Source organism: Manis javanica, chromosome 2 (genome assembly GCF_040802235.1).
Source record: "Manis javanica isolate MJ-LG chromosome 2, MJ_LKY, whole genome shotgun sequence".
NCBI lineage: Eukaryota > Metazoa > Chordata > Mammalia > Pholidota > Manidae > Manis > Manis javanica.
The window spans coordinates 184,461,293-184,478,847 of record NC_133157.1 but is presented as its reverse complement, the minus strand read 5'-3'; the positions used below and the strand labels follow the sequence as shown (position 1 = coordinate 184,478,847).

The following is a 17,555-nucleotide window of genomic DNA, read 5'->3' as shown; positions in this document are numbered from 1 at the left end:
TAGTGATCTGTTTAAAACATAAGACATTATATATGAGCTTTGTTACAAATCCAACATTTCACTGCGAGCTAAAAAGTCACACAAAGCTAGAGGCAAACTTAATGCACTGACAACTTTAACATGTTTTTTAGAAATAAAAAATAAGGGAAGGAATGAAAATAAGGCATTATTACAAGAACCAAAATAGCTACCTTTGGAAATGTGCTTTACAAATGATGTCGTCCCTCTGGAAACTCCACTCACAAAGGCTCCTGGGCCTCGGGTCAGCCCCTCATACGGAAGCCTAAAAAAGTCGGCGATCCCATTCCCAATGCTTCTCACCAAACTGGCTGGGCTGCCGAGGATTTCCAGAGATCCAACCACCCAGCCTGCAGGAGACCAAAGGGAGTGGGTTACCATAACCTTAAATATAGCACTTTCAGCATATGGGAAAAGTGACCCATTTTCCCTGCAACTCGTTTTTCACACTAGAATTGAGAATGCAATAAGCTCCTCTGAGCAAAATATGGGAAATAACTCATTCCCTGTGAATTCATAAATGGCAAACTTTCATACTTTATAAATCAAAGTGATCCTTTTGGCAGCCTCACAAATAGCTTTAATACGATTTTCCTGCCTGAGCCTTGTGCATTCTTGCTAAAAGGGACCTGTGTGCAGCAGGGCACATGCTCCTACCCACCCAAGGAAAGGCAGTCCCTCAAGCTGCAGGTGTTTGCAGGCTGGGAAGTTATCTTTACTTTCTTGGGGCAGTGGAGGCACCAGGATGAGGAGGAGATGTCTGGTTGGGGCATGAGGCCAGATGCTAAAGGGGGTGTTGCAAAGGGGATGCAAAGTTCTGACAAGGATGGAGGAGTTACTTTTAATCTTTCCCAATCCTACCAAGCTGAGTGCTTCCCTTTGGAGCAGAGTTGGAGCCAGACAAATGTCTCTCTCCTCCCTTCAGTCCCAGCTTCACTCGTGCAAACCTCAGTGACATGGACACACAGATTAGGTTAGTGAGAGGGGAGCGTTCCCTGAAAATGTCCCAGGAGGGGAGCTTTGGATCTGCTTTCCTATTTGAGCTGGGGCTGGCCAGAGCTGTTCAGTGACCCGACTGCACTGTGGGAACATGGCTGTGGGGTGGCGTCCTTTTGCCTTCCTTCCTGGGGTGGGCGCTAACAGCGCCACCCCCCCACCCCCCACTGGGCTAGAAGTGCCGGCAAGGGCTAAGGGCTTAGGAGAGCAGGATTCTGGACAGGCAACTTTCTCAGCCTAGGGCTGAAAGTGCTTGAATGGGGAGACGGCAGGGACAGGCCAGTGTGGGAGCCAATCTGGCCTTGCCAGCAGATTCTTGGGGACAAGTTTGTAGCAGAGAAATCCAGCCAAGTCACTAGTCCTGGGGGGGTCAGGATGGTAGGGGTGCGAGAGCCAAGCCAAGGCCCAAAAGGTATCCAGCCCTTGTGCAGGGGGACATTCTTAAATTTGAGTCCACCTCTCTTCATTGGAACATTAAGAGAATAACACTAGGTTAAAGAGGAAAATTATTTCCAGAAGATGAAGATTATAAATGGGAGGGCCTATGGGTACCAGGCATTCAACTCATTTATTCCTCACAGCAACTGTGCACGAGAAGTACTACTACTTCCCTTTATGTAAATTCAGATGAGTTCATGGCTGAGCCTCTGCTCAGGGTCAGGATGGCACTAGGGGGATGCGGCAGATCCAGCCTGGGGGTCCTGTCTCACACGGAGGTAGGAAAAGGAGATGTGGGATTGTTCACAATCTCTCTGCTGGTTGGACACATGGCCTAGGTTTCCAACCTAGGTGCACCTGATTCTGAAGCCTGCCCACTCTGTCTGTGAGTAGGCAGGGTATTGTGGAAGGCTGTGTACTATTCCTTCTTGGAGGGCCCTCTCTGGGAGGTAAAGAAACAGCAGATTTTCTTTAGTCTGAAATAGTTGTAAGGTTCAACCTGGAAACAAAAGGTTGGTCTAGAAACATCTTAACTCCCCTTCTCTCCAAAGATGCCACATAGAAATAATGGAAGGACAGTACCTATTGCCAAGCAAAGGCTACTCTACAATGGGGCAGTGCAGGCAGCACAATGGGTGGCGTGAGTGGACTCTCTGTGGAATCTCCCGGATTAGGGCCACTGCCGGACTGGAGGGCTATGTGTGGGCCAGAGCTGCTACTCAGTGGCATCTCAGCTGTTCAGTAAAAGGCAGCAAGCATCCAAGGGCACTGTTCTTTAGTTATTTTCCTCCAAAAACAAATGTATCTTTTGCTTACTTATCTGGAAATTTTGTTGGAAAAGGGCTGTCTGTCTCCCTTCTCATCAAACTGAGACTTGGGTTTGAGAGGGACCCCAGGGAATTATAAAGGCCACATAGGGTTAGTTACTCATTCCTAATTACTTTACTATTCTTCACTTTTAACACCTCGCCAAGGTGACTCCACAATCTTCCCCAGAGATGAGGTTCAGGTATTTTGACCATCCCACAGGAATGTCCTGATCAGGCCCAGGTGGGGAACCCTGGCCCACATGGGGTGCAGAGGCATGTCGTCCGCTCCCAGGCCGGCCCTCTCCCAGCCCTACCCGGATGCCAGTACATTCTCTTTAGACTCTTCTTCCTGCGGGCTGGTGACCTACTATCTCCCCATTTCCAGGTCTTTCCATCACTGCTCTCCTCAGATAATCTTCAGATTGTCTGTAGGCTTTTGTTTTTAGTGACAGAATTCCCAACAGGCCCTAAAAACTTGGCCCTCTATATTAGAATTTCTTGCCTTGGTGTACAGTGAGGCTGACAACAGCTTAGAGGATTTTTAGGTGGATTACAAAAAATCCAAACAGAATGTCCTTGTGAAAGCTCATTAAAAACATGAAACAGAGAGAGCATTTTTAGCACACAGGCTACAAGGACACGGTCGCTTGGTGCTACAGCTGGACTTTCTTCGCCAGCTCATTACACATATGGCTGCTCCCCACACCTCAGCACTGTGTGCTGACTGGACCAGACAGAGGCTTATTCCTTCCCAGGCCCCAGAGCAGAGCTCAAAAGCTACGTGCATGCCTGTTTCTCGTGTTAAAAGGAAAAGCTGCTCAAAAGAGTTAAGTTTCTGAAATTGTTTATAAATATACCTGTCTATTAAATTTGAAATGTTAACTGCTTAGTTTTAAATGACTTCTTAACAAGACCTAACAGTTTCTTCACTATTGTGCAAACTCTTAAAATAACACTTTCTGCAGGGTTCCTTACCCCCAGACTCCCATCAGGTCATTTTCAGTTAAGAGTTCTGGGTAGCCCCACCCACTCTATGAATTTCACTATGGAGAAAATGTAATCTTACCAGGATGACAACAGCATGGATCATTTACTGCTACAGTGTGAATCTTATATATGCATTCACCAAGTGCCATGTTACAAGTCTCCTCAGTTACTCTCAGAAAGTAAGACTTCCATGTTTCTTACCAGCAAGGGCCCACAAGACCAACCCTGGCTGGTGTCTGTGGCTTGAATTTGTGGGAAGGTAGGGCAGCTGATAATGAAACTGAACTGCTTTACAGTGAACTCAGGTCAGGAACATGAGCCCCGATGCCAACTACCATGGAGTACTTGGGGCCCACTCTGCTCCCAGCACTTACCTTTCAGTGCATAGCACCCCCCATACAACATCTTATACACAAAAGCATACCACCCCCCACAGTCTCCATCTCAGGTCTGTGGAGAAGCTGAGATACCAACAGCCTTCTTTTTGAGATTTGTCTAGACAGGCAGGGCTGTGCTAGGTAGGTAGAAGGCTCTTTATGCATCTTATGAGCACACAAATCCTCTGAATTTCTCACCTGCAACTATTCATTGACTGTAATGAAGAAAGCTAACAACCTAGAGGTGGATTTCTTTTAGGCCCAGGGGCTGAGAGCCTGGGCTAGTTTTCCTGGCTGTACTAGTGTGTTCATAGAGAGCCTTGTACCCACATGGGGCTAAAGAAGTGTTTGCTAAATGGAATTAAAGATTCTGTTACATAACAGTGAATGTAACAGCTACGATTGCTTGAGTGGTAAGTGTCAAGCAAAATGCAGGGTACTTTATATACTTTCATTCTATCCTCTCAAAACTCTTAAAACCCATTTTACAGATGACACAGTCTTGGGCCAGTTCATTAACTCGCCTAAAGCCTGACAGCTAGCAGTGGCAGAATCTAGCTTTGAATCCTGTGCTAGTGGCAAGACCCACTTCTTTGCCTCCCCCACTACTTTCCTGTGAACTCAAGTCAGTAACGCACTAGCCCAGAGCGCTTCCTTTGTGCCCAGGCTCTAGCTCATCGCTCGCCCTCAGCCTGTGTCCTCACCTGCTCTGAAAAGCGCCCCAGCGGCATAGTGCATTGCCAGGGCGTGGACGAGCTGCCTGGCTGTAGTGAAGATGGGGCCTCGTTCAAACACCGAGAAGGAGAGCGGGGTGTGGTCAGAGGCTATGTACAGCTTGAGGGAAGCATGGATGCTGACGAGGAGACTCACTGGCTGTATCACCAGTTTTCGCAACTTCACAGGATTCACCAAGGCCCTGGCATGCTGTCGAACCTGCATGGGCAGCACCTGTGCGCCGCCCCGGAGTCTCGTGGGGCGACCCGCCGGGTCACTGCTAGGAAGGTAGGTCTCAAACAAAGTTTTGACATAATATACAAATGTATCTTCCACATATAACCGGGCAGGTTTCAATTCAAAACTGAGCTCATTAATATCAAACATGCAGCTCTCGCCCTCAGTTAAGGTGAGACAAAGTTTGATAAAACAATTTTTCTTGTACTCTTCCAAATCTTTGCCGGACACAAAGAGACTCTGCATTTGGGAGCACAGAGTAGGTTCTGTTTTCTCTTCCTGGCAGACCAAGACAGCAAAGTGGAAGTTGGACTTGTTATACAGCTGGTTGTCCAACTGCAGGTCCCCACAGTAGACCTCCACGCAGTAGAGCTCACAGAGCGCGGCAGCAGGCTCGTCCCCGGGGAGGTGGCCCGCTGCAGGGGCCACGTGGAGAAAGACTCCGTCCAGTGTGAGCCTCAGGAGCTCCGATGATGCTTTGTGGTGGGTCAGGTCATCAAAGACTGCCAGGCTCAACTGAGTGATGAGCCCTTTGAGCGTCACAATCTTCTCCAGGGTTCTAGAGGAGAAAGGGAAAGGGACATTAGTCTCCCTGGCATTCTTTCTCTTCTAGATGATGGTGCCTTATTAAGCACCTTCTGATAGCCCATCAGAGCCTCCTAAGAAACATGTAAGACTTCAGCTTTCAGTACATCATATCTGGACATGGAGCTGACCACACTCCAGCAGGGCTGGGCAATGCTCCCAGTCAAGTTCTGGCCATGCTTCTGTATGTGTTTCTCCCATCAACACCAGATTTTTACTCCAAAATCCCTCTAGGCTTTGTGTGCTAATTCCCCATCATGATCACCACAAGGCAGGAAACACAGTAAAATAACCAGGACTCCTTAAATTGAAGAAGTACAGCAAGCAGAAGAAAGCTTCGCACCATGGACACCCACCACAGCCTGTCGGCTGGCCAGAGCCTTGGCTCAGCTCACGCACCATCTCTCCAGCGGGCCTGCCTGCACTCCTGCCAGGAACACCTGGCTGCTGTGCACTGTTGCTCTGTGCTTACCTCCCTGCAGGCAGCACTCCAGTACTGCAGTCCTCTCCCACAGCATCACTTTTTCTTCACTGCTGGCAGCTTGCAAACCTGATGGCATTTCTCCAATCTTAAAAATTCCTTTTGGAACCCCACTTGCTGCTCTAGCTATCACTCATTTTTCTGATGCCCTTACATAAAAACTCCAAACACTTTCTATACACATTGTCTCCTTTTCATTCCTCTTTGTCCATTCTTTCTTCATCTTGCTCCACGCCGGCTGCTGCTCTGCTATCCCCCAATCCCACCTATCAGAGCAACTCTCATCAAGGCCACCAGTGACCTCCACACGGGTAAAGCAAATGATGGACGTTCGGTTTGTGGCTCCCTTAACCTAGGATGGCATCTGACACTGTTAACAGCTCCCTCCTCCTGGGAACACTTTCTTTCCATGTCTCTCTGGACTCTTCTGCCTCTGGTCACCATTTTTCAGTCACTTGTGTTTCTCCCTCTTCTCCCAGGCCTCTTAAAGTTGAGGTGCCCAAGGCCCAACTCAGGCCTTGGGCCCCTTCTTTTCTCATCCTCACTCACTTCCCATGGAGATATCACCCAATGTCATGGCTTGACACTCCATCTATATGCTGATGACTTCCAAAGTCACAATTATGCAAGAACTATCCCTGAACTCCAAGCTTATGTATCTGCCTATCCACAGTCATTTCTATGTCTAAAAGACATCTCAACTTGTCATGTCTAGTCAAACTCTTGATTTCACCCCTAAAGCTATACACAGACTTTCCTGTTTCAGTTAATGGCACCCACATGCTACCAGCTGATTATATCAAACTTTTCAGAGTCCTCCTTGATGTTTCTCTTTTTAACCCTTATCAGTGTATCAGGGAAATCCCCTTGGCTTTTCTTTAAAAAGTATATCCATAATCTGACCACTTCATACCACTCCCACTGAAGCCACTGTAGTCAAGGTCATCGGCATCTCTCACTGTGGGGGGAGGTACTAGTGTAATCTCCTAACTAGTCTCCCTGCTTCCACCCGGCTTCTCTGCAGTCTACTTCAATAGAGCGACCAATCTAAAAATTTAGGTCAGATCATGTCACTTCTCTGTTCAAAATGCTCCAAGGATTTCCCCATTTCAATCAGAATTAAAACTAGCCCTTCACAATGTGCTCCCGCCTTCCAGCCCTTACCTCTCTGGCCTCAGGCACTACTACCCACTTCACCCACTTGTGGCCACACTGGCCCCTTCTCTGCTCCTCCAATAAGCCAGGCCCACTGCCTCAGACCTTTGAGTCTCTGTGCCGTCTGTCTGGGAAGCCCTCCCCAAGGAATCACACCACTAACACCCCTGCTGCTTGCCAGTCTTAGCTCCAATGCTGCCTTCTTGGTGAGGCCTCCCTGGACCCATTTTCTCAGACTGTTCTCAGTCCCTGTGCCCTGGCACATGCAGTCCTTCTTACTGGGCCCTGTTTCTGTCCCTCTAGGATGCCAACCTCTACTGTGCCAAAACATTTCCTTTTTTATTATGTTATTCTGTGTCTACCCATTCCACACAGAAAAGAACGTGATCATCTCCTCAAGGGCAGGGGTTTTGGTCTTTTTAGTCACCAATGTAACCCATTCCTAGAACAGTAATTGGTAACCACTAAGCACTTTGAAAATATTTGTTAAGTAAATGAATTAAGGGGATACAAGTAAAGATTTTTGCCTTTCTTATTTCTACCATTGAATATATGGATTGCTGTTCTTGTCATTAACAATGTCCTACTATTGCCCTACATAAAATGTTTCTAAAATTATATAGGCTTGAAATTTTGTGTTAACTGCAATTTAAAATGTAGTCTCCAATTTTGTTATACTATTAATTTTTTACAAATACTTCTGGGCAAAGAAAACATTCAATACAACCTTGCTTTGCAATACTATAAATTCAAATTAATAGTAGTTTGGCAGGGTCCACATTAAGGAGTTTCTAAACCATATATGAAAAGCAAGGAACTTTCTTAAAAGAGCGCTTAAACCAGTGTATGAAAGTTGGTATTGTTTTATATTTTAACTTAATTTTAGAATTAATAATAAACTTTCTGATTATATACTTATTATAGAAAGTTAAAGTATAGAAAATTATTAAAATACTTATAACCTGACTCTGTTAACAATTTTAATTCTTTTTCTTTTTATTTCTAGGAATGTTCTGTGCATGTGTGCATGCGACAGAATGTGTGCATTTATGTACTTACATGTATATGCGTACATATGACACACAAGGATATTTATATATTTAATTTTATGTTTCGTTTGTTTTATTTTAGATTTATCATATACATTTTTCTATTCCACTATAATCCTATAAGCCTCTTTTCTGTGGCTATACCATTTATGGTATATTTATGTATCATCCATTTCCCTACTGATGGGCATTTGTACTCTGAATATTTTGCCATTGTAATTAGTAATGTGATAAATCTCTCTCTCCACATGTCTTTACCTACTTTTATAATTACTGCTCTAATTCTTAAATTCTTAAAACTCTTAAAAGTGGAATTTCCTAGCCAAAGGGATTTTAAAGGTCTTAATATACATGTGGCTAAAGTGCTTTCCAGAAAATGGTAATAATTGACACTTCTTTTAGGACTGCACATAAGGGAACATCATTGTCAATTTGACAAATAATGTCTTATTTAAATTTGCATTTCTTTCATTACTTATATTTCCTCTTCCTAGAATTTTCTTTTCATGTGTGTGACCTTATTTTACTTCTGGAAGGAGGAGCTGTCTTCATATCATTCCTACTGAACTATGTGTGCTCTCTTAAATTAAGGATATTAACTCTTTGGTTTATGTTAGTAAGAAATGGTGGCAGCACTCAGCTTAAGGGAGGAAAATGTGGTTCTAAGTGGTTAATGTACCTCTAATTGCTAAGCCTAATTACTAGGTTGTCATGAGAACACAGAAGTATTAATTTACATTTCATGCTAATGATAATATAGATCCTAAGATGCATGCCATAGTTTGTAAGTCAGTCTGTTAAATTTCACGCAGAAGAACTGGAAGGGGTACCCAAGGAAGATGATATATTGCTACTTATTATAGGTAGGATTAATACTAATAACCCTATCCTATGGATTCCACAATAATTAACCAAAAGTTTCAATGTATATCTAGGGATGACAAAATAAGGTAAACAGTAGGTTTACAAATTAATAATGGGAAAGCTTACTATAACTGCTGCTGGGATAATCATTAAGCCTACCTGTTGGTATTGGTTAAAATAGGTCCTGCTTTTCCTTCTGGGGCCACAGTGATGAAGACTGTGCCACACTGATGGACAATGTCCACATATACACAGCCAAAGCCAATCAGGAACACAACCTATAAAAAGAATATTAAAAATCTGAGTAAAAAGAAGTAAGAAACACAACTGATATGGCTGACTTCAAATGTCTTATGCTCTGATTCAATACGACAATACTTCCTGGTTATATTTCTTAATATCCATGTGTACAGGCTATTCAGCTGACTTGAAAGCAAAAAAAAAAAAGGAAAGAAAGATCAAATCCAGATTTTTCAATATCCAGCTGTAAGGTTCATAGAAAAAAAAAACGATGGATGACAGGGCATGAGTGTCTTCATTCCCTGCTTCTTTGGAACTGGCAAGTAGCTCTGTGCGGGCGGGAGCCCGGCCATGGGCCAGCTTTGTGTGTGCATATGAATCTCTGTGGAAAAAGCCCAACAACTAAGTACTTGAAATGCAATGTGCAAAAAACTTCCAGGCTCTTGAGAGTTGACTTCCTATTACAAGGAAGCCCTTTTGTGCTGGGGACACAAAATATACCCCCAAACCTGCCAGTAAGACATGCCATAATCCCTTCAGCAACCCTCACATAACTTGTAACAAGAATGTCAGATAACTTCATTTGCTTGGAGTCAAAACTAATTTTTCTTCTATGAGAAGGTGGACTAAGACCTAAAAAAAGTTCTACCTCAGAAACCAGGTGCCAGGCCAGCAGAACAGATGTCCTTTCAGCATTAAATACTCACACTGCTTCAATGGATAAATATTTGAAAACAGAACAGAACTATTTGAAAAACAACTCCAAGAACATCATGCTCACAACCAGCATTACCTGTAGGCAGGGGCAAGAACCTCCTTATGTGTAGGAATGTTGATTCTGATGATTTGAAATATCTATTCAGTCCAAGTCTGGGCCCTTAATTATTACTAGGACAGCAAATAAAAGCAGAAGGACTGAAAACTCCTGGGTGAAGGAACAAAGCTGGGTGCCTGCTTTCAGATACAAAGAATGTATTCTGATTTTGACCAAATGAATAGGTAGCAGGAAGAGTGTACACAGAACCACCCGGAAGAGTCAGAGACTCAAGTCTGAAGTGACTTCAAAGACACTGGGCTTCTTTCTTGTACAGTGGCTCCTCCTCCAGAAATTCTGACTGTGTTCCATATCCGGGGCACCGGATATCATCTCTGCCTCCTTCCTCCTCATCTGCAGGCCGGCAGCCACCAGCTCCTCTAGTGCCTTCTTTTTCGCCCTACAGCCACTGCTCCAGCTCAGGCCCTTGTCTGCCATTCAGCACTCCCTGTGCTGAGAACGCACTTTCACTGGGTAAGTCCTTCGCAAATCCAGTGTGTCTTTGCACATTAACTTAAGAACACCTAATTCCATGAAGGTACTCTCTAATTTTTCTATTCCTTTCCTCAGTTTGATACCTACTCCTATATTCCTCAAGTACTTTTAACATTATTTCTATTTGATCACAAATATTATTGCTTGTATTATAGTCACTGTTTATACACCTGACTTAATCACTAGATTGTCAGCGTCTTAAGGACAGAAGAGTCAGTCTGCATTCTTTACAGACATGTTTCCCAAATGGATTGTTTTGGAAACATACCTGTTCAAAAGATTCTGCATCCTGAATTTGCCCTATTTGTTCCAGTGGTAAGAATTGAACTTGACCGATAAAATTTGGAATTTAGCCAACTTAAAAAATGACTTAGTTCATGAATTTAAAACAAAGCAGGTATTTTTTGAGAAACACTCACATTTATAAAAGTAATTATTTTTATATGATATGTAATGTATGTCAAATGCTTTTTTTACTAGGCTTACAGACATGAGATTTGTCCACAGAAAGGCATAAACCTTTTGAAGGTCCTATGTTACTGTTTATATTCCCTTCTCTCAGTAACTGTCCATAACTTCAGTGTGTACCCTAGGGTTTTAGCAGAGAATGTTAAACACTGGAACTACCACCCATCAAAGGAGACAGGAGGGCATCAAAAGAGGGAAATATTTATTGTTTTGCTCATTCTCAAAGTATTCTTCAGACATTATGGAATGAAGATACTTGCACTAAGATAGTAAAGATAAGGCAAGATGACGGTTTCTGTTAACTGCCCAAGGGACTTTGAAAGCAAGTGAATTAACCTAAACCTTTAAGGTACTTCTGCTAGCCAAAAATCTGGGCTCTAGAGAGAAATTTTGCTGGTATCCCTTTCACTCACCACTAGAATGGAAGAAACGGACTTTAATTCTTGGAGCCTATCCTGTGTCTTTTCAAATGTGGAGAAATAACTCACAAGATCAAGTACTTTGTGCAGTGGCAGCTCTAGGGATTAGGGAGTTGGGTACCTAAGTGCCTGGCCACAGAAATTAGGCACAGCTAAACCAGGTCCTCCAGAAACAAAATAAATCCTTGATTTAGTCTGATGGCTTGTTCATTTAATCACCCAATCAATTATTCAATACTTAAAGTATACCTACAAAGAGCCAGTCTCTGTAGTAGGTACTGAGAAGATAAAATCCTGCCCCCAAGTTGCTCACATCCCAGGTGGTAAAGAACCTAAGTACACACATGAGATAACAAATGGTTCCAGGGCAGAGATGTATAGGGTGCTTCTCCTTCTTAGTCTATTAACCATCATGGTCTCTGTATAAGCTCATGAGGGCGATGGTTTTGTGTCCATTATATTTAGTACTTATAACCAGTGCTTGGTACTCAGTACAGATTTGAGTGGATATCACCTCAACGTGGCTCCTGTGGTAGATACTTCTAGTGCCCACCCACGTCTAGCTCCCCCTTTCTTCCAGACACAGTGCAGAACTATATTCCTCGTCCCCTTACAGTTAGGTATGGCTGTGTGACTAGTTTTGGTCAATGGGCTAAAAGGCAGAATTGACATGTATTACTTCTGAGCCAAAATATAAAAGAGCCAGTCTTCTTCCATTGCTGCAGAAACTGGATAAAGGCTTTATGTTCCCTATGAGTAATGGTCCAAATCCAATCTGCTGCCTGTTAATATTGTACTGAAACACAGTACAATATTTATATATTGTCTCTGATAGCAAAATTGAGAAACTCTGACAGAGACTGTATGGGCTCCAAGAATAAAATATTTATTATCTAGACCTTGACAAAAAAGTTTGCTGATTCATGTTCTACAACAATGGTTATGGTAGATTCTTACATAACCAAGGGATTGTACATCCCAGTATCCATGTGTGTTTAGTCTCTTCCAAGACTGACAGCTTGGCTATGTGACTTTCTTCAGCTAATGAGGTATCAGCACACGACTGCTTACTGAGGTTTGCCCTCTTGCCGTCATGCGAGGAAGCCTGGTCTAGTCTCCCTAAAAGGAAAGACCATGTGGGAGAGATGCCCAGACTTCCCAGCTGAACTCATCCCTCAGCCAACCCTCCAACTGCATGCAGCTGCATGAATGATCCCAAGCTCATCCTGCAGAAAAATCACCCAATCAAATCCTTTATCATTTCAAGCCTCTAGGAGTTGGGGGTGGGCTGCTCTAATGGTGTAGAGAGGAGGTGATGAAGCCTCCATCAGCGCTGATCCTTACATGACTGTGATGTGGAACACAATCCTCCTAATGACAAACACGAGGAGTGTAGCATGAGCAAGAAGTATATTCTAGGATTATCACAGGAAGCATAAACTAGCCTGTACTAACTAATAGTGATATTGGTAATAGAGGTAGGGTTCCAGCAAAAATCTAAAATATGAGTCCTTGGCTTAATGGTCAGACAGTGGAAACTGACATTGAGAGCTACAGAAAAAGGGATTCATGTTATGAAGTGGCAGGACATTTAGTAAAACTCTTGTCTGAGATTACTTGGGATATAGATTATAAACCTAATAGATTTATACCTCTAGAAGATGAAGTTTGAAAACAAAACATTAGTGTGTGTTGGCTGCTATTGGCAATGTCTGGCAATATATTATGAAGAGGAAATGAGCTGGGAAAGTATTGGCCAGTTTACAAATAAAATGAAAGAGAATAGAGAGATTCCAGAAATTCAGGACCTTGCAAAGTCAGAAATGCTTTTAAACCTCAAACATCAGAGATAAAATTTAGTCTTTGACTATGAAGGCAGATTACTACTCAGCCTCAGGGCTATGTATAGGCACCACACTCAATGTTAAAACTTCTTCGTTGTCAAAGTGACTCAGAAAAAAGTTCAGCTTAAGAGTATAACTTTGCCACAGAAGCTCTCTTAAATCCAGAGAGAGGTAAGGAAGCAAGATAGCACAGAAATATGTCTTTAAAATAGGACCAATAGTATGGTTATTAGCAATTCTCTGGTTATTAGCAAAGTCTCCTGAATTTTGAGAAATGACTACTGCCTAAGAAACTCATGAACCTAGACTGAAAGAGACTATGATTATTTGAGACTCAATACAAGCTTCAGATGTGGCCAAAGATGATCTCTGAGGGTAGATGCAGGGATTGGAGGAATAGTGGGAAGAGAACTCTTCCAAGAGCAGAAACAGGGCTTAAGTACTGTTCCTTGTTTCCTGGGTATAAACCCCACAATATATGCTCAGAAAAATTTCACAATTGTCATGGATGAGAAGCTGCTGTGTGTCTCTTGTTCTTCCTCTTTCCAGTTTGGAGGGATTATTACTGTTATTCTGTCCCAAAAAATGGCAGAGAGAAGGAGAGAGCACATCACAGGTCTACAGATGGAAAGGAGCCACATCCCAGACTCCGAGCATCACTCAGAGGTGCTGGATTTCCGCCTGGATGTGGTGACTTTTTAGAACCTGGGAGGAGATATGTTTGTTCTAAGTGTGGGAAAAAGAATGAATTAAGTGACTGATGGCCAGGGGATTTTTGTTTTTTTGTTTGAGTACTCTGTTATTGCAGAATAATTTAGCCAGTCCTGATCAATGCTGTTGTTTACTATTTTTTTACTTTCTTCACTTCACACTGGTAGTGTGGAGTATGTGCGCAAAGTGTGGAGAGGCAACACAGAGTAAGACACTTCCTGCTTTAACCACAAAACATTTTGGGGATACTCTGTATTTTGCCATTTGTATGTGTTAGAGCGCTTTGACCAATAAGACTTTGTCTTACGTATGTAGGTAGAAGAATGGCATTCAATCCTGCCCAAAGAAATTTATAGATTCAATGAAATTCCTATCAAAATATCAATAGCTTTTTTCAATGAACTGCCACAAATAATCCTAAAATTCATATGGAAACACAAAAGACCCTGAATAGCCAAAGCAATTTTGAGAAGAAGAACAAGCTGGAGGTATTATGCTCCCCGACTTCAAGCTATCTTACAAAGCTACAGTAATCAAAACAGTATGGTGCTGGCACAGGAACAGATCCATAGATCAATGGAACAGAATAGAGAGCCCAGAAGTAAACCCATACATAGATGGTCAATTAATGTATGACAAAGGAGCCATGAATATACAATGTTGAAAAGACAGTCTCTTAAATAAATGGTGTGGGGAAAAGTGGACAGCTACATGCAAGAGGATGAAATGATTACTGTATAAAAGCATACACAACAGTAAACTTGAAATAGATTAAATACCTAAGTATAAGACATGAAACTATAAAATTCTTAGAAGAAAACATAGGCAAAAATCTCTCAAACATAAGCATGAGCTATGTTTTTCTGGACACATTGCCCCAGGAAAGGGAAAACAAAGGCAAAAATAAATAAATAATTGGGACTACTTCAAATTAAAAAGCTTCTGTAAAGCAAAGGATACCATCAACAAACAAATAAAAAGATAACTTACAGTATGGAAGAATATATTCATAAATGATATATCAGATAAGAGGTTAAAAACCATAATATATAAAGAACTCATATACCTCAACACCAAAAAGACAACTAACCTGATAAAAAATGAGCAGAACAGACATTTTTCCAAAGAAGAAATACAGATGGTCAACAGGCACATGAAAAAATGCTCTACATCACTAATCATCAAGGAAATGCAAATCAAAACCACAGTGAGATATCACCTCATACCAGTTAGAATGGCTATTATCTAAAAGATAAGAAATAACAGTGTTGATTAGGATGTGGAGAAAAGGGACCCCTCCTACACTGTTGATGTGAATGTAAATTGGTACAGCCACTATGGAGAGCAGTATGAAGGTTCCTCAAAAAATTAAAAACAGAAATATCATATGACCCAGTAATCCCAATTCTAAGAATTTATCTAGAAAGAAGAAAAGATAAGTCCTAATTTGAAAAGATGTATGGACCCCTATGTTTATTGCTGCATTATTTCCGATAGCCAAGACATGGAAGCAACCCAAGTGCCCATCAATAGATGAATGGCTAAAGAAAATGTGGGGTGGAACATATACACCATGGAATATTATTCAGCCATAGAAAAGAAAGAAATACTGCCATTTGCAACAACATGGATGAATCTAGAATGTATCATGCTAAGTGAAATAAGCCAGGCAGAGAAAGACAAATACTGTATGATTTCACTCATTTGTAGAATATAAAAACAAAACAAAATGAACAAACAGCAGTGGACTCATACACAATGAGAAGTGGCTGGTGGTTACCATGGAGGAAAGGCTAGGGTGGGAGGGTGAAAGAACTGAAAGGGATAAAGATGCACAAAATCTCAATCATAATATAGATTAGTCATGGGGATGAAAGTACAGCACAGAGAATATAGTCAGTAATTCTGTAACATCTTTCTTTGTTGACAGATGGTGACTACATTAGTTGGGGTGAATATATAATAATCTCTATCAACTACACCTCAATAAAAAATGTATCAACAACAACAAAAATGAATGAATGGAAAAAAAATACCATTCAAGACCTGTGCCCTGCCTTCCACTTAGTACTTTGTCTTTTACAATTACAAATATAACTTGTGTTTTTCTCTATATTCAGTCACTTTTATTAAAATGATTATTTATATCCAACAAATTATATATATATATATATATATTTTAAATTAAGGTATCATTGATATACACTCTTATGAAGGTTTTATATGAGCAACATTATGGTTTCAACATTCACCCATGTTGTCAAGTCCCCCCCAACCCATAACCCATTGCAATCACCGTCCATCAGCGTAGTAAGATGCTATAGAGTCATTATTCAACAAATGATATTTTAAAAAATTATACCAATTTAATTTATTAAGATACAAGGAAGTAATGGAATGCATTCTTGAAAGCCTTTCTTCTTTTCTCTCCCTCTTTTTCCTTACAGGCTGTATATGACAATCCAGGGATAGTCTAGAGGGAGTTATAAAGCATTCCAGCACTGTAGCTGAGTTAAACTTAAATCATAACAATACCTGTTATTAAAAGTCCTTAAGCTGTCTCAATGTTGAAAAACCCCTGCTTCAATGTTGAACTGGGACATCTCATGTCATCTTTTGCCTTGAACTGGAATTATGCCATTGGCTCCCTTGGTTCTCAAGCCTTGGGACTCAGATTAAATCCCACCATAGTTTCCCTGGGTCTCCAGCTTGCAGATAGTAGACTGTGGGACTTCTCAGCATCCATAAATAGATCTAAAGATAAGCTAACTACTCACTTTGTTTTGACTTTTGGCTAAAATTCATTCTTCATAATAAATTTTGTACCTCTTTTGGGAAAGAATAAATTTAAAAGTTACTATTTCTAATCCAGATCAAGTAGTTTGTAAAAGAATATCTTAAGAAGGAAAGCCATGATATGGAAGAATTCAAAACTTACACTTTGAAGGGAAGAGATTTTCATGTATGTTACAGGATTGAACCCTAACCTGTAGAGGGAGTAAGGGAGTGAGATGTGGCCTGCTTGGTCTCAGGCTTTGGTCTGTGTTAAGCAGTCTAGCGGACTGGAGAGCCTTTTCTGGGCTGGATTCTACATATTTTAGTAATCACCTTGGTGGAAGTTGTGGAGACAGATTTGAATGTGGAGGCTGGCAACAGAGACCCTAATAATAACAAGGGGTTATTGCTAAAATCTGGGAGAGGGCTGATGAATACAAGGCCTGAAGTAGACCCTGGTCACAGACAGAAGGGGCAGATCCAGACACATTTCTGAGGATTTTCTGCCAGAACTGGTGACTTACTGGGTGTGTGGAAGAAGAGAGAGAAGGAAAATACTGGGATGCAGTAGGAAAAAAGACAGGCTTAGAAGCCAGTCAAACCTGGGTTTGAATCCCAAGTCCACTTGCTTTGTGCAAATTAACATCTCTGAGTTTCGGGTAACATCCACCTTTAGTGGACATGGTGGGGACTGTGACAATATTTGCAGCGTGCCTGACATACAGCAGACATTCAATACAAATGTGTGTCAATGTTGTTTAAGTTTTTTTTATACTGACAAAATAGTGATGGCATGAACTGAAGCAGAGGCTCTTGGAGAAGCTGGCTTGTAGAATGGAGAATGATCAAACTCAAACATGTTGACTTTGAGAAGCTTGTAGGTTTCAGCCTGAGATGTCTGGTGGGTAGCTGGAAACACAGGTTTGGAGCTTAGGAAGGATGTAGGTGCAGAGATAGGTATCTGGGAGTGACTGGGTGATGGTTGGTAGCTAAAGCTGTAAGATGAGTTAGATCTTCCAGGGAGGAAAAAAAGGGAGATGAATTTCTAAGATGATTAAGGAAGAGAAGACTGGATGAGG

The 17,555-nt window shown here is 41.8% G+C and overlaps 1 protein-coding gene across 7 annotated transcripts in view; it reads right to left on the bottom strand.

Moving 5' to 3' along the window:
- The window catches only part of VPS13B (vacuolar protein sorting 13 homolog B), an 861,603-nt gene that overhangs the window by 15,444 nt on the left and 828,604 nt on the right, over positions 1-17,555 (bottom strand). For all 7 annotated transcript variants that reach the window (XM_073229878.1, XM_073229881.1, XM_073229877.1 and 4 more), the window contains 3 exons: positions 8,870-8,988; positions 4,330-5,135; positions 192-368 (listed from right to left, as the gene is read on the bottom strand). In XM_073229878.1, the coding sequence (XP_073085979.1) occupies positions 192-368; positions 4,330-5,135; positions 8,870-8,988 (1,102 nt within the window). The remainder of the gene's footprint in view (positions 1-191; positions 369-4,329; positions 5,136-8,869; positions 8,989-17,555) is intronic.